This window comes from Emys orbicularis, chromosome 23 (assembly GCF_028017835.1).
Source record: "Emys orbicularis isolate rEmyOrb1 chromosome 23, rEmyOrb1.hap1, whole genome shotgun sequence".
In the NCBI taxonomy this organism is placed as follows: domain Eukaryota; kingdom Metazoa; phylum Chordata; order Testudines; family Emydidae; genus Emys; species Emys orbicularis.
The window spans coordinates 7,193,606-7,211,398 of record NC_088705.1 but is presented as its reverse complement, the minus strand read 5'-3'; the positions used below and the strand labels follow the sequence as shown (position 1 = coordinate 7,211,398).

Here is a 17,793-nt window from a genome sequence, read left to right as displayed (position 1 = left end):
TCTGCAGTTGACTGAAACTGGGATGTATTTAGCTCAGGCTCCTGCTGAGTGCTGCTGAGTTAACAGAGAGTTTCTAACTAGCTACTTCCGAGGATGTAAAAAAGAAAAAAAACACAATTCAGCTTGTAAATTATCTTTACCAGTTGTTTGCTCATTAATTGAACCCTTCTCTTAACAAAGGACCTTGTTAAAAAAACTTAACACCTCTGCCTTCAGGCAAGGAGAGATAAGATATGCATCTACCTTCAGCTCTGCTTTCCAAGCAGCTAGAAGGGAAAAAAAAAATCTTACTGGCTTTTGGGTTTAAAACTATCCCACCACTGCCACCATGTCAAGGCTGTATCCCTACTTTGAACTTTAGGGTACAAATGTAGGGGCCTGCATGAAAACTGCTAAGCTTATCTACCAGCTTAGCTCTGGTCCGCTGCCACCATCTTAAGAATTCCCTCCCTGGGAAGCCTTGAGAAACCTTTCACCAATTCCCTGGGGAATACAGATCCAAACTGCTTGGATCTTAAACAAGGAGAAATTGACCCTTCCCCCCTCCTTCCTTTCACCAACTCCTGGTGAATACAGATCCAAACCCCCTTTGGATCTTAAAACAAGGAGAAATCAATCAGGTTCTTAAAAAGAAGGCTTTTAATTAAAGCAAAAGGTAAAAATTATCTCTGCAAAATTAGTATGGAAAATAACTTTACAGGGTAATCAAACTTAAAGAGCTCAGAGGAATCCCCTCTGTCTTAGGTTCAAAGTATAGCAAACAAGATAAGCACTCTGGTAAAAGGTACATTTACAAGTTGAGAAAACAAAGTAAATCTAAGACGCCTTGCCTGGCTTTTACTTACAATTTTGAAATAAGAGAGACTTGTTTAGAAAGATGGGGAGAACCTGGATTGATGTCTGGTCCCTCTCAGTCCCAAGAGCGAACAACCCCTTAAACAAAGGACACACACAAAAGCCTTTCCCCCCCCAAGATTTGAAAATATCTTGTCCCCTCATTGGTCCTCTGGGTCAGGTGTCAGCCAGGTTACCCGAGCTTCTTAACCCTTTACAGGTAAAAGGATTTTGGAGTCTCTGACCAGGAGGGATTTTAGTACTGTACACAGAGAGCTGTTACCCTTCCTTTTATAGTTATGACAGAGGCAGAGGGAAGGGACTGTCCCTTGTTCCACTGTTGTGTTCTGGGCAGCTTGACGAGTGCCTTCTTTCCCAGAGGTGGCCATGTTTGTGGTGCTGTAGCCTTATACTCTGAAGTGCCCTGGGATGGACAGAGCTATGGATGTATACAGTATTGTTTTGGGGGGGGGGCGGAAGAGGAGTATTTTGATTGTGTGACTTTTTGAAAACCCCAAACATCTGACAACTTGCCTTGTCAAAGATGCTGTGTGTTCAGGGATGTGCAAAACATGAGCATGAAGTGTGTCTCCTGCTCACTTCCCCACTCCATCACTGACAGGTCTGTAGCTAGGAAATCTGAGGGGAATTTATGCAAACTACAGGGTGGCTTTTGTTAGACCTCTGCAAGTTAGTCATTCTGACCAAACTGTTTCAATGTGTCAAGTCAATAAAATACCAGGAGACTGAGGTCAGCAGTGACCAGGCATTTCTTTCAGCTGTGGGTTTTATGGGAGCAAGGAAGGGTACAATGCAGCAGGAGTACTAGTGTGCAAACTCTGAGCTGAGAAGCAGGGAGGTAGGTCAGAAATTTTGAGTGGTTCCTTGGAACTTGCAGACAAGTCTCAGAAAGATGAGAGGAAAATATAACTAAAACAAAGAACATAGTAAGTGAGGTTGATTGAATGGTACTTGGCAGTTATTAGTCAATGAATTTTTCTGGTATTTGTCAAATAACTTATTTGGTGCCATTTCAAGGTAATTGACCAGCTTCACAGCTGGTCAGTACTGTTCAGCAAATATGTTAGATTGATACCAGTGGAATTCATCACATATATTCAATGAATTTCTCTACTGCAGTTGTAGAAATCTAATGCTTTTTTAAAAATTTAACTAAGCTGATGATGCTACAGTTAAATACAGCATATAATAAACTTAACACAACTGTTCTGTTTTTTAAATCTGAAGATGTGGCCTCTTGTGGTGGGGGTGTGGTGGCACATGTCTCTTTCACCCTGGTTATTAGGCTGTCTGAGACAGTAGGTGTTAGGTGTGGTTTCCCCTGCCCCCCCCCTTGTCCTGCCCAGCAGCAAAACTGCTTTCATATTCTATTTTAGTTATAGAAACTTTCTTCCAAAGCTGCCTTTGGGAAAGGGTGATTGGGCTAAAAAATTCCATGCTATCAAATTTGCTAATGTAATTGTTTCCCCTTTCTGTCTGCTTTTGCCTCTGACTCAGCAGCCCAGGTCCTGATTTAGCCATGTGAGTCCCTGCAATGACTCAGCGAGGAGGCTTTTAACCAGCTGCCAAAAGGGAAACTATTTGAAGCAGGCATGTTCTGTAATGCAGGGGGTGAGCGAATAACAGCCTGAAAATTCCTAGTTGGGTTTCTGATCCAGCAGCCCTAGACTGTCACACAGGAGGTTTGTAATGACTGCAGATGAGCGGGAGAGTAGAGATTGTAGCCCATGTTGGCCTGCACCCAGATGCTTTTGGAGGGGTCAGAATGGGCAGTCATTAGACCAACGTTGCGTACAAATTGCAGGGATTCTCCCTTTATTTTAATTAAAATGATTTACCCCTAGCACTAGTGTATGATTAGGGTTGGGGTGTTTGGGGGATGCGGAGAGAGATGAGCTGCGCCTCTAAAATTGTAACAGCACATTTTAAATTAGCTTTACAAAGCCTCAATGGGACCTAAATCAATGACTTTAAAAAAGTAAAACAAATGATTTAAATCCTTCTACCGCATTCCCAGCTATGAGAAATAATCACTGGCTAACAGGGTATGGTTTTTGTCATGCATCACTTAGGCTGAGGATACACTATTAATTTTAGTGAGGTGTCTGGATACCGTGACGTTGGGCATGGTATTAAAAACCTAGGTAGGATTTTAACAGCTCTTTTGGTAATTCTCCACGGGTTTCCTGGCAGAAATGATCTTACAAAAGGAAATGAAAAATTAATCTCTCATCTGCTAGTCTACTGCCAGCCTCTCACCGGGAAGAGAAAAATAGTCCAACTGTAGAGGAATGATTATTTAAAAAAAAAAAAAAAAAAAGGAAGGTTGTTATGGAAAAATTAACACATCAGTTATGTATCCTGAAAAATAAGACTTGTACTTAGATATTTGGTTATAATTTATTCAATAGTCAAAATACATTCACCTGCAAAAAAAAAAAAAAAAAAAGCAGACCTGTCTATTTTTTGTGTATTAACATTTGACAGACATGCCTGGTCTCTTAAATATGGATAACTGGATGTCACTCAGTAAAATCACTAGAAACATGTCATAGGTGTCATCATGATGCTCACTCTGTCATATGGTAACACCCTGTTAAACAGAGATCTGATGACTGTTACTGGATAATGTCTCTCTAAACAAAAGCTACACAGTTGTTGTTATTGTTTTGTTTCTGATATTTACCTGGCAAGGATTTGTTAACCTGTTACTACTACTTAAATAGTAAAAACCCACACCCTGCCTCCAAAAAACTCTCGGGTAGGATTTTAAAACCACTTCCATTCTGTCTCTCATTCTGTTGCCAGAATGGAAAGGCGGGAGAGTGAAAAGAAGTCGCTTACTTGTAATCCAAGCAACCACTAGTCTTGTGTTTTGTGCCACAATCCTCTGAAAAGACATGACACACAGTGTAGAAATAACATCCAGTTAACTCTCTGATTAGCTGAATGCCTTACAGCCCTGTAAAGTGTGTAACCTTTATTCACTGTTCAATTTCAATGCATATGCAGAATTGATTTGGAAAGGCTTTTTATACATTTATGTACTTGCATTCATTCTGTGACGGGTGTGCTATAACATCTCCCTTAGTCTTCAGTGAACTGAGCTGCTAGTCTCCAGCTGATTTTTTTTCTCCTCCTAGATGTAACCTCACTAATGTTAATCCAGTCTCATCAATCTCTGAATCTGAATCCTTGTTCGGTTTCTGCACCTGTTCGGGTTTTTTAATGGATTCATCTGTTCCCACTGGAATTCAAATACAACTTGCCTTTGAGATGCTGTGCTGCAGCCACGACCCTCTTGGTCAAGAAATTAGTTTGGTTTCTGACTGGAGATTATAGCACTGCTCCCTCAGTTAGCCTTGGGGTGGGGAGTGGTCACTTCCCCTCCTTTCCTGTGTTGCCAAACTCAGACTGGACTCTACATCTTCCCTACACTGGGGACAACTATCCTTCCAGCCCACCCAAGGACTACGTTCAGGACTAGTAATCAAATGTATTTTTTGCATGTCTCTACTGATCCCTGCCACTGCCTGGTCTCCTTGATCGAAGCTTCACACAGCCTTGCTCCATGGTACATATTGAACCATATGCTCTATACAGTTTTTGGATTTTCTGAAATACAGGTCTGGCCTATTGAACTAGGGCTGCTTACTGTTATGCATTCAGGCTGTGAAAGAACATTTACTACTTGATATGCACAGCCTGTTTCTTAAACCTATTTAATGTGTCATTTTAGCACCGTTTATTTGATGCGTTTTGATTTGGCATCTTGGGGGCTAATAGCGGATTTGATTTGGAGGTACAGAGCTCTGGGATTCTTGAGGAAAGAGCTCTATATAAATGCAAATAGTAGCTCTTCTACTCAATGGAATTGCTGTGAATAAACTTTATTGCAGTAAGAAGCTTCTTAACTATGGAACGCATCAGCCTATGAATGAGCAGGATATCAAAGTGAAATCTGTCCCAGACTTGGCCAGAGCGATGTGATTAAACCGAGACTAACTAGACTAGCCACCTGCATGTTCCTCTTTTAAAGGAAGAGTCTGAGCTGTATTTTGTGTGATGAATGAGGAGCAGCTTCTCAAATGGGCTTCAGCCTCTGAAAGTGAAAGAGCCGGGAGTTCTTAAAGGTTAACGGATTTGGTTTTTGTTGTGCATGCTCAGGTGCTGGAGTGACAGCCCTCCAGACCGATGTTCTTTAGCCACAGAACAAGCATTGTCTAGGCAGATGCAGTGCAAGCTTCACCTATGCTGCCTTGCCAGTGACTGCCATCCCTGCCTGGACATCTGCCATCTGGGAATTAGATATACTTTAGTTCAAGCAGCAATTAAATCGGGGAAGTCCTGTGGGCTGTGCTGTCTAGGAGGTCAGACTAGGTGATCACAATGGTCCCTTATGGCTTTATAATCTGTGAATTGAGCTGAGACTTTCCCAACTCCATTTGTACAGGTCAGTGATCAGCCATCAACCGGCTTAGTGGTCTTCCAGTTATGAAACTAACTGGAACGTTAGTGCCTGTAGATTAGGATAAAATCACTTGTGGTGCTGGACCTCTGGGGTGGGGACGGTGGGGTGGAGTTTCTAGGTTACTGTGCTGTTTTTTAGAATGGGTGTCAGAGGTTTAGGTGTGTGAATGAGGTACAGCTCTCTATACTTAAGACTGGCTGCACATCAGTTGATAGAACTATTTATGAACCTAATTATACCAGCACGAGGGAGAAAATGACTTAAGGCAGGTGAACTTGGCCCACAAGAGGGCAGCTAGGACACTGGTAATGTGCACTCTTCATAGCCATTTATTAGGCAAGTGGTAATACTTAACCAGTCCGTAACACCTGCCAACCAAAGATCTTGTATCTTCAAACACTGACTCCCTGCCTCTCAGGAGTTCTGTGAGGCTTAATTTTCTCCTTTTTACTGATGGCAAGCAGAAAGGCAAAACTGAACTAGAGAGGCTGCGACATGCTGGGGTAATGCAGTGTGATGCAAGAAGATCCCCAGACAATTAGAGTGTTGCTGCCCTTGGCAACATGAGATGAGAGTGAGGACCAAGGGCAAGCTGGTGAAATGAAGTACAGGAGGCTGGACGTGCTGCTGCCTTGCTGTCCTGAGAAAAGGATGTTCATGGTCCCCTTTGCAGGAGTCTTCTGAATTCAGGCTCTTATGTCCAGGTTTTCCCTCTGAGTCTTCTCCAACGCCAAGACAAGCATGTTGCCGGAGGAGGGCAGGACATGGCCCTGCTGCTGCCAAAAGGGCCAGAGGGTTTGCTACCAAATGTAGAGGCCATTCCCCACTCTGGGGAGCAATTGGGCAAGCTGAGCATGTTGCTTGAGCAGCATTCTGGAGCAGAGACTTACTCTTCTGAAGTCTTCCATGAGGAGAATAGATTGCTTTTAATTAGCTCTTTGCAGTTGTTTTCCTTGAAACAAGCACAGTAGTTAAGCTGGGAATCCCAGACTCCTGACTGGTTCACTACCCAGTAAATTTTTTTGGCATAGCATAGACACGACTTGATGATTTTGGGCAGTGATCTCATCAGATCTTGACTTAATGGGTAGGACTGAGTCAGTGCTTGTAGAGGGGGAAACCCTCTCCCAAGGAGAACTCAAGGTGACTGGATAGATGGCACCCTTGTAGTGAGTCAGAACAACTTACCTTGTAAAATGCTTTGGGATCCTCCAAATTCAGAGCAGCCATATAAATCTAAAATTTCTAGATTATCAACATCTAAAACTCATGAGCAGTTTTTTAAAAGAAAAGTGCTGATATCCAGGTTTACCTTAAACTACAGCCCTTCTGGTTGTGAGAAACATAGCATTTTAAAGCACCAACTCAGGACATTAAAATACCAAGTGGAAGTGTGTGGTTTGAGTGGCATTTAAACATCTGTCTTCAATATTTTAGGCCGTCTTGAAGCTTTAACAGTTGATAGCTCTTCCTAGCAGCTAAAGATTTTAAACTATGTGAATAGCATTACTCAGTGGGGCTGTCCTGCAAGTATTTGAGCAGTGGTGAAGTTTGGGTTAATAGTTAACATTGACACAGCTTGACTTGCAGGTAGGTTGGGTTAATAGGGACTTTTTCACTAGAACAAACTTAAAAAGAAGCAACTTGTGCACAAAGCATTTTTCCTTGGCAAGGTCCTCTCTATTCCATATATTTGCATTTGCTGAAGAGCTTGTACTTCACAGCCCATCTCCTGCTGCCTGAGCTTGTAGTGAAATCCTAATCCTGAATTTGTGACATCTCTGTTGCCATGGAAATGGGATGTAATGTCACAAATTCAGCATTACTACTTCACTAGAGGATCAAGGAGAAGACTCCCTGGGAAAAGAGTCGGATGAAAGCACCTGAACTAGTGAACGTGTACAAGAGGTAATGGAAGATCGAGTGCCAGGTAAATTGTCTGAAGTCTGCTGTGCTTTGTTTTAGCCAGTATGTAAATCCCTCTTGAATGGCTTGCTGAATCTACAGGGCCTCCCAGCAGTAGCCCAGCATTTGTAGCCCGCTCAGATCCATAAGGCTCTTTCGGATGAGGTACACGGCAAACTTGGCACATTTTAAGAACTTGGATCCTGATGAGACTTCCATCTGGTGCTGGTCTCACTGCGCTGTTTTCCTGGCGTCCAGAACCTAAGAGAGCTGTCCAGAGCACCAAGGCGTGCCCAGCCAGGAACAGAGATTGGGATTGTGCAAGTTTCCAGGCAGCTGAACTGTCATGTGTCATTTGGCTATTTATATGACTAACAGGCTAGTAATCCTGTATGTCGTACTAAGCCACTTAACTATTTTCCTCCTCCCTTTTTGTTTTGTTTCTGTCCTGTTCATTAAAACTGCCTTTAACGTGAGCCATCACTTTTTGAAGGGGAAGTCTTGATCTGGATTTTTTAGGATGCCTTTGTAATCTTTCAGAACACAACTAGTTGCAGTTACTGTTTACCGTATGTGGCTGTAATAGAGCCATTAATGTTAAGATAGCAGTATTGTTACTTATAGGAGTGGTACTAATGCTGCTGCTGTTGTATCGTTTCATCCCAATTAAAGTTTATGTGCTGACCTTGGTATTTCTAATGTGCCTATTTTGACATCTTGGTACAATATGAATAAGGATCTTAATAGGTTTCAATCAGCTCTACCCTCTGATTCAGCTGCTATTACTTAATTCTTGCCTCCTTTCTAAGCCCCCCATAATAATTGGGCTGAGGGGAGGCAGGTGGGAGAAGTTAGTTTCCACATGGTCTTCACTTTCATCTTTAGTGAAGAAAATCCATCTTCAAGGGCTAGTCATGCATAACTGGTGACATTTAGAATAAGGAAAACTGCTACATTAAGTATATTCTTGGGAAATTGCCAGTTATTCCTCTGAACTTCAAATATGAGACAGACCCAAACCAAATCAGTGACCAGATCCAGCCTTCAGTTCAGGCCCATTTATAGTCTTATGAGGCTTTTTGCCAAGGGGTAAAAACTACATTGGTTTGAAGTGCAGAGCAAAAGCCCCATCCATAGAACAACTATATGGTAGTCGGGGGGGGGGGGGGGGCGGGGGGATCTGTCTGTGACAGAGTAGTAGTGTAGAACTATATCACCCTAACTGGGTGAAACCCCTAGTCCAAGGTTTTGTCAGAGTCATAGGGACTTAGTTAGGTCTTGCCTGTTTAGAAGAGGTAACTGTTGTAGTTAGGCTCCCTGCAGGAGTAGTCAATAGATGGACTGCAGGACAAGTCTGGACCACTAGATGCTTTTGAACACACTGTGAAATCTTTTTATTTACTTACTATTTATCACTACTGTTGCATTTTGTATTTTGCTGTGGAGTCTGGACCTTGACTATACTTTGACCAAGAAATTTGGACCTTGACAAAAAATAATAGATTACCCCTGGGTCCCTGACTTAGCTGTAGTATAGACAGGGCCTTGGTAAGTGAAAAATGCACTGCCATTTAGAAGAGGGACCAATGATTGTGCTTGAGGTTGTATGATGTGCCAGGGCTAGAAGTGCTTGGAACTATTACAAATGTTTTCAGGCTGCATAAACTTTTCCAAGCAATGATCCAGGATCAATGCTCACTAAAAGACATTTTAGTCCTTGACTTACTGTTTCTGAGAAGGTAAGCAGGGACTGCTGTACCAAGGCAGAGCAAGCCTTTTTTTTTTTTTTTTTTTTTTTTTTTTAAGGGTTTTCATTCTTCAGTTTAACTAAACTTGTACCAACGAGGAACTGCCTTTTTGCTGGGCTTTGAGATGTTAAGCAGAGTTAGAAGTAAATAGTTTGTACCATCTTGCGATCCATCCTGCCACTCATTCCATCTCTTCATGCATCTTTTGTTTTCTGGCCCTCCGTTGTCTTGCTTGTCCATTTCACAACAAGGAACAGTATGGGGTAGAGAGGCTGGCTGCTTGCAACATGCATATATGGAGTGGTGCAGATATCCTGGGGAGTTTGGCTTTTTTGGTTTATTTGTGTTTGCAGACGAGTCCCCTCTCAGTTTTTTTGGCTGAGGGAGAGAATGTCCTCTAACAGCAGATACCATAACAAGATTCTCTTTTTTCTGTGATCGTGTCTGTGTTAGGGTTTCTTCCATTTTTTTTTTTTTTTTTTGTGTGTGTGTGTGGCTTTATTCCCCTGGGATTTTGGATCTCTAATTCACTTAAATCTTTACCTTTCCTATTCACAGGTTAACTCTCCTGACTATTTAACTTGCCTTGACATTAAGATGTTGGTCACTTGTACCTCTCTCATTTATGTAATCTGCTATAATAGAAGCTGACCCTAAAACTGGGTCTTTAAAATATTTGTCTTACACTAAGCTAGTAACTTGCAACTTAAATTACACTATATCCTGAAAACCTTTCCCCTTACTAAAAAGAACAAGGAGTACTTGTGGCACCTTAGAGACTAACCAGTTTATTTGGGCATAAGCTTTCGTGGGCTAAAACCAACTTCATCAGATGCATGGAGTGGAAAATACGGTAGGAACCCACACCCACACACCACTCTCTGTGTGTGTGTGTGTGTGTGTGTGTGTGTGTGTGTGTGTATATAAAAAAAAAAATCTCCCTGATGTCCTCCTGCTGGGAAACCTTAAATGGGTTCTCCTGACTCACTGAGGCTTGTGGCTTTAACTCACGTGGATATAAAGGAGGAGGGAGAACCTCTAGAGAAGACTTGGGTGTGGGTGGAGTAGTCCTGAGGTAGGAATCTTAGGAGCAGCCAAGCTTTTTGGGGTAGGGAGACTTGTTCTGAACTTTATCGTGTGTTTTTGTTCTCCTGGGAAGGGATTACTCTACACTCTGTAAATTGTATCTTAGAACAGCATTGGGAATGACACCTGCTCATGTAATGTTTGAAACACACTGAACACAAGGCTTGGCTGAATCTATACTTGAATACCAAACTTTTTTAACCCTGTTGAGGCAGTACTATGTTTGCATAAACTGGATATCACTGAGAAACTTACATCGTCTTACATCTGAGTTCCTCTTTTGCCACTAATTAGCAATAATTGCTCTCCCTGTGCCAAATACAAGAATGTTTGTTTATTTCTGTGAATCTAGAGTGGAATATGTAGGCACCAAAGTTTACAATATTGTTATGAAACAAATGACAAAATAATTAGCAGTGCTTCTCAGAGCTGAACACCATCAAAATAGTCTAGTTCTCTGGACAAGCCTGGCCTACATGCCATTCCCAGCTGAATGATGTGTTGCATGCTTGTAATTTCTTTTTTTTTTTAAAGGGCCTGGAATTAGGCTGAAATTTGTTTGAAGTGAATTTTGCTGGACTGTTTTATGCCTTGTCTAGACTTCAGACCTACTTATGTTCACCTCTGAACGGTTTGGAGTTGTGCTTGTGCTGTGTTAAATTTATGGAAGTGTGAACTTCATAAATTGCAAAGTCTCCCTACATTACAACATAAAATGGGTCTAAATGGAATTTCTTTAACTCCTAACTCAGTGTAACACCTTCTGTGCAGACCAGGCTGCTCTGAAACGTCTGAGTACATGTTGTGGTTACTGGTCATCAAATTCTTGACATGTTGGCCTGCTGTAGAGGACGTGGGGTGGGGAGGAGAGGAAGAATAATCTTCTTAGAAGGTGTTGTTTACACCTGTGATTATAGTACGGTGCAGGTACTCTTGGCACAATCTAAAGTATTGAAAATCCAGGTAGCTTCAGGCTTGCTGTCTCCTGAGGACACTGGTATAGTTCAGTGAGTACTAACCTCATACAGTGAGAAGTGTGCCTCATACAGTGATGTACAGGTCCAGGTTGCTTTTCAGAGTTGTAGATATGTTTGTGTCAAGCTTCTAGCTTAGAACATTCTCACACTAATACAATAACACACCAGTTGTAGGTCAGTAATGCACTTTCTAAGTTGGCTATCTAAACTGCATCTTATGTTAAGAGATTGTTAAACTGAACTATTCTGTGCAATGGCACACGTGTGCCCATTTTCCTTGGGGGAGAAGGGCAGTATGACTGCAATGAAATCTGATCCTACTTTTCTGGTTTCTTCTTTCATAGAAACCATGGCAAGTCCCGCGAAGGATAAGGATAACTATCGAATGAAGAGTTACAAAAACAAAGCCCTAAACCCTGAGGAAATGCGTCGGAGAAGGGAAGAGGAGGGGATCCAACTACGCAAACAGAAACGAGAGCAACAGGTAACCTGCTGGAGGGGGATGTTCAGGGGCTTAATTCGACCAGAAATGCTGTTACCCAGCAGTTGCCCCTTCAAGGGGCCAGCTGATGAAGAGTTGATGGGTCATTTTTCTCTTTTCCCCCTCTCTGGGCCCCTTCAGCATATGGATGTGGAATGTTGCTGTTTTTTTCCACACCCTTGTTCAGAATGTGGCTCGTTTGGAGAACTCTCTGCTCCCTGCGGGATTCACAGGTATTGCGCATGCTGCAAATGCAGTGTTCCAGATACCACAGTGGAATTCTGTCTGGCTTTCTGTGATCATGGATAAGGGGAAGACTTCCTAGATCTCGTATCTTTGGGCGGGGGGGGGGGAGAAGCAGGGGGATCTAAGGACTTCACGGCCAGCTAAAAAATGGCACTGCCTGCTCTTGAGGAGCAAGAAGAACAAGTAAATGAATGGGCTGCAGCTTTTCCTTGTCCTTGGTATTTTTTTAGTTGGAGTATGTGAAAATGAGATACAGTGACTCCTCACTTAGTCACCCCAGTTAAAGTTAAGTCACTATTCAATTAGAGAACACGCTCGTTTAAAGTTGCACAATGTTCTAATGCCCTCCACCCCTCCCCAGCGCCTCCTGCTCGCCGGAGGGCCCCATGGATCAGTGCCCCCCCCTCCATCTCTGTGCCTCCTGCCCGCCGCAATCAGCTGTTTTGTGGCGTGCAGGGAGGTTGGGAGGGAGGGGGGACGAGTGAGGATAAGGCATGCCCTAGGGAGGGGGCAGAACTGGGGAGGCAGGGTGGGGCCTTAGGGGAAGGGGTGGAGTGGGGGTGGGACCTGGGGCAGAGCCAGGGGTCAAGCACCCACCCCTGGCAGTTTGAAAAGTCAGTGCCTGTGGCCCAAGAAGCCTATGGCTGTCTCCATCTCTGCAGGGATCTAGAGGCCCAATGTCTCTGTGTACACCATGCAACCTGGCAGCAGATTGGTTCTCTTAGGAGATGACTGGACTCCCCAGCACCCTGTGGGAGATGGGGGGGGGGGGATTAATTGACTAACTGGATCAGGCATTTGTGTGATCTGCTGCTCCGAGGCCAGCAGAGACATCCCCATTGGGTGCTGGGGAAGGATGCAGCACAGTGTCCCTTCCTATGTGCTGCCGCTTGCCTGCTCTGCCTGGCTCCTGTGTCAAGCCCAAACCCACAGAGCTTGCACGGGGAGGACTCTGCAGGCCTAGGAGTGGGGGTGGTGTTGGCCCACACCCTCACCAGAGCTCTGGGGCCAGAGGATATTCACTTACCTAGCCACAGCTGAGAGTCAAACCACATATAATGTCTTTTGTCTGGTGAAAAAAATTTCCCTGGAACCTAACACCCCCACCCCCCTTTACATTAATTCTTATGGGGAAATTGGATTCACTTAACATCGTTCCTCTTAAAGTCACTTTTTTCAGGAACATAACTACAATGTTAAGTGAGGAGTTACTGTAGCTAGGACTACATGTAGAACTGGCAAATGCTGCAAGCTTCCCGCACAGCTCTACCTGTGCCTCAACCCTGGTCCACAACCTGGCTCTTCTTTTCTAAACTCATTGGGCCAAGTTCCGCACTTGCCTACGCCATACAGTCCCAGGGAAATCCATGGATACTACTAAGGGTAGGACTTGGTCCACTCTTACCAGGATTCATAGGTCAAACTATTCTGCAGAGGTGCTAAGCTAGTGTGTTAAGCTGCCACTCCCTTATTAAGTTGCCCTTGGTCTAGCACATGGCATATTTTGTTTGTGGAACAAGACTGCCCAGTTGCGATGGCTCGAAGTCAGGCATTGCCTTGTGACCGATACCACTCACTCTGGTTGTAATCTCTTTTCAGCTATTTAAAAGGAGAAATGTGGAACTTATTAATGAAGATGCTGCCATGTTTGATAGCCTCCTCATGGATTCCTATGTCAGCACTGCCACAGCTGGGGTAAGGCCTCTTGAGTAACGTTGTCCCTCCCTTACAGACTCTTAATTCTGTGGATCACAAAATCAACAAACTTTAACCCTTTACAAATGCATAGGTACCATGCCCTAGTACTCCTTAATTCACTACCCTTCGTAACCCCATGTACTCGTCACTTCTATGAATATTGCAGATGGGACTCCGGTGAGTTTTAAAAAACTTCCAGGATTAGACTTTCAAGAGTAGTGTGGTCCTGACTTGGATTAGTCTTCAGATCAAAAGGATGAGCACAGGATTCTGGTGGTACTAAGTTCTGATTTTTGAGGTCTGCAACCATAAGTTTGGAGTTGTGGTTCTGACATTGTTTTTCCTGCCGTCTTAGGAGGGAGTGATCACGAGAGAGATGGTAGAGATGCTTTTCTCAGAGGACCCTGATCTGCAGCTAGCGACCACCCAGAAATTCAGGAAACTGCTCTCCAAAGGTAAAAGCAGAGCGCCTTTTCTTAGCTAGCTCATAAGCTCTCATAGGTAACTGTCTTAGCTGCCTGAAGCACTTAGCACAGTCTTGGTGCTGTACAGAGAATTAATAACTTTGGGGGCAGAAGAATTCCATCTAATGTCACTTATGCCCATTGCCATGTCTGTTCCTGATTAACATTGGATGGGGAGGGAATACCAAACCTATATTGACCATTAGTATGGTCTTTTACTGGCTTTTCAGCATTTAGAAAATGCTCCCGTGACTTACAGCTGGGTGAACTGTGGAAAAAGCCTTCTGGCTAGTTGCTTTGTCAGCTCAAGTACAAGTTAAAATTGTTGGCGTGGATGATTTAATGCAATGAACTTGACCTCCGTATTAAATTTAAATGCCCCTACTGAGTATTGACCCTGCCTCCTCCTTCCTAGAGCCGAATCCTCCGATAGATGAAGTGATAAATACTCAGGGAGTGGTGGACAGGTTTGTTGAATTCCTGAAGAGAAGTGAAAATTGCACACTACAGGTAAAGGAGAGTACCGTGAAGGATTCATATTGTGAATAAAAAGCACTTAAATAAGATGACACTTCAGAGCTGAGCAGTGTGAATCTTACAGCAGCGAGCAGGCAAAGGCGGTATCTTAGAGCCCAGAAGTTGCAGAGCATGAGCCTCTTTGAGGAGACGACATTTTCTCACATCCAACTGAGGGTGTTATGAAGATGGTCATCTACTTCCTTTTCCTCCAGGAGGTCTCATGTCATAGGGATCAATCTCCAAGGAGAATTTAATGGGAGCTTAGCCATTAGTCACTCGTGAAAGCATGCAGCAAAGGGAGATAAAGAGCAAAATATGCAGCTCTGCCTCACCTGGGGCTCAGAATAACCAATGCCAAACCTATGCTGGTAGCCGGGGGAGTGGCATGGGATCGAGTTGGCTGTTTGAGTAGAACAATCTCTTCCCTTCCCACCCAATACAACGATCTGGTCAGGAACTCTTCTGGGCCACCTGGAGACTGCATTCCTCATAGTGGGGAATGGTCTGAGGCTTTGGGGTGTGGTGGTGGTGAGGTAGTGCTTTCCGGCCTGACCACTGAAAAGTGGAAGTGAGCTGCAGCCTTGTTAATCCCATGCTGAGAAGAACTGCAGTCTTGGTGCAGAGAGGAGACACGTGTGCAACTGCTTCAGTTTTTCAGTGTCCAAGACCGTAAAATGATATTCCCTTTGCTTCAGGTGGGTGTGGGCAGGGTCTACCCTGGGTAACCCAAAATCCACCCCCTCCTAAAAAAGCTGTAGATTTCCCTAGGACTACCATTGTTGTGCCAGAAACTAGCGCGCTCAGTGAGCAGCCAGATTATGGAGGAAAACTTGTTGCCTCGTAAAACAATTCCCCCTGTAGACATGAGAGCACAAGATGAAAGGAGGATAGGCCAAAATCCATAGCTAATGTTTTGCTCTGGTTAGGGTTGTAGGGCTTATGCCATTGTGCAGCTGTTGTGTAACCTATTACTGATGTGCTTGTTTCAGTTTGAAGCGGCGTGGGCTTTGACGAATATTGCATCAGGAACCTCCCAACAAACAAAAATAGTCATTGAGGCGGGGGCAGTTCCTATCTTCATAGAACTGTTAAACTCTGACTTTGAGGATGTCCAGGAACAGGTATGGTTCATTACAGTTTTCTGGGGATAGGCTGAGTGTTATAGACACTGGATTTCAACTAAGTGTTTAACATGCATGAAAGTGTTTGGCAAGCCGCTCCAGAGCAGGAGCTTCTGTCAGTTTGGCCTAGTTACTTGGAGTCCTAGAAACATTTTCCTAGGACAGTGCTCCCTTCTTCCTCTATTCTGAGACTGTGTGAATGCTAAAACTGCTGCTCTTTCCTTCCAGGCTGTCTGGGCGTTGGGGAACATCGCTGGAGACAGCTCTGTGTGTAGAGATTATGTTCTTAACTGCTCTATTCTTCCTCCCTTGTTACTGTGAGTAGCCATGAACACTTGGCAATACAGTTCTTAAAGCCCCAATGTACTAAAGCAGAGTATCCTCTTGGTGTCCAAGTTGGGTTAACAGAACTACCTAAGAGTGTGTGTGTGTTGGGAGTCAGCTTAGCCTGCAAATAGGCATCAGATGAGTTAGCAGATGAGACTGGTGTCTGATACAACATGTCAGGACTTGCTAGATAACTCGCCTTCTCACGCATCCTTACGCTTGCTGTGCACAGCATGAGCGCCTGTTGCAGAGTATGCCAGACAGCCCTTTCTGAAGTCACAGGGCCTATTTAGAAGTGCATATACAGTAAGTGCAGAGAACCCAAAGTAGGGTGACCAGATGTCCTGATTTTTATAGGGACAGTCCTGATATTTGGGGCTTTTTCTTACGAAGGCTCCTATTATCCGCCCCACCCCCTGTCCTGATTTTTCACACTTGCTATCTGGTCATCCTAACTCAAAGAAATACAGCTACACTATAAACTTCAGGAACCTGTTAGTCTGAGGTCTTCCCAGGGTTGAGGAGAAGGAGGAGTTTGCACTGTGCCCTCTGCCTCTGTTTGTTTAACACTCGAGTCCTGACAGCTGCTTCAGCACACTAGAAATGGAGATGGGAAGATTCACCTAGATAGAGTGCTTTCAAGTACTAGCCATATTAATTACTCTCAAAACTGTCTAAATTGCCCCATCCTATTCTGGGTGAACTGATGCTGCTTCTAGTGGCAAGATAAGTGCTTTGCCACAGGTGGTGCAAGCAAGTCAACAGACTCTTCTTACTGTAGCTGCTGACTTCAGGCCCCTAGAGGGTAAGCTGGTGACTTTGGTGTCCAAGAGCTAAGGGATTGATTTTATTTGTGGTGGTGATTGTGACAGGTCCACAGAGCTGGTCATGGTTCAAGAGGAAAGTACCACATTGCCCCATCTTATTTCATGCAGAGTCTTAAGAGCTGGGTGGGAACTTCTCGCTCTGTATAAACCATGAAGTGTTAGAGAACAAAGCTTCTAATTTCAACTGGAATTGCTGGGCCCTCTAAGAAGGTTAAAGATTTAGCTCTTTAAAAACTGGTTTTCTCCTGAAATGTACTTTACTACAGGTTAAATCTTCCATACTATCAGTGTTGGCAGTGTTGCCCCCTCTCCTCCCCCTCCCCCCCCCCCCCCCAAAAAAAAAAAACAACCCACACGAGAAGTGGCATTGATTGTATTGCAAATAGCTCTGTTCCTGGGTCAGTACTGAACTAGTATTCTGGAGGCCTAAAGCTGTTGATCTCTTCAGATGAGATCTAAAAATGAGGTCCTGATCATTTGTGGTAACTGAATATCCCATGAACCTCTTCATAAGAGTATGGGTGCTTCTCTGGATGTCTTAGCCAAATTCAATCGTGGGAAATCGCATTCTGCCAACCTAAATTTCCCCCCTGCAATTTTAGTTGAAGACAGTATATGCTTCCTGTTCAGAGTTGTGCTGTTAAACAGCTATTGTTTCTGCCCTAGGGGTAGCCACAGTTCATCTTTCTTCATGATCCATGCGTGAGGCTCATGAAATATGCAATATTAGCATTATCTGAATTTTTCAGACCTGGGCTTAGCAAGTGGGTGCAGCTGTCTCGAACTTCTTGGACTCTTATTGCGTTCCTTCATATTGAATCGTGCTGGTTTACAGGCAACTCAAACTGACTTAACCTGGTAGTATAATAGCTGGTGATTCTCTTTTTAGGCTCCTCACCAAGTCCACCAGGTTGACAATGACTCGAAATGCTGTCTGGGCCTTATCAAACTTGTGCAGAGGGAAGAACCCACCACCTGAATTTGACAAGGTGAGGAATGAATCCTTTCCTGTTAATGGGAACAGAAGCTGTTGTGGAGAGGGAACCCCAGCAAGACCCTGAGGTCTGC

At 43.9% G+C, this 17,793-nt stretch overlaps 1 protein-coding gene across 2 annotated transcripts in view; it reads left to right on the top strand.

Moving 5' to 3' along the window:
• The window catches only part of KPNA6 (karyopherin subunit alpha 6), a 40,474-nt gene that overhangs the window by 13,374 nt on the left and 9,307 nt on the right, over nt 1-17,793 (top strand). The window contains exons 2-8 of one of the 2 annotated variants that reach the window (XM_065421905.1): nt 11,387-11,526; nt 13,369-13,464; nt 13,823-13,922; nt 14,347-14,441; nt 15,440-15,571; nt 15,800-15,888; nt 17,615-17,714. In XM_065421905.1, the coding sequence (XP_065277977.1) occupies nt 11,387-11,526; nt 13,369-13,464; nt 13,823-13,922; nt 14,347-14,441; nt 15,440-15,571; nt 15,800-15,888; nt 17,615-17,714 (752 nt within the window). Of the gene's footprint in view, nt 1-11,057; nt 11,527-13,368; nt 13,465-13,822; nt 13,923-14,346; nt 14,442-15,439; nt 15,572-15,799; nt 15,889-17,614; nt 17,715-17,793 lie in introns of those variants that run through there. The other variant, XM_065421904.1, reaches the window with a different exon arrangement.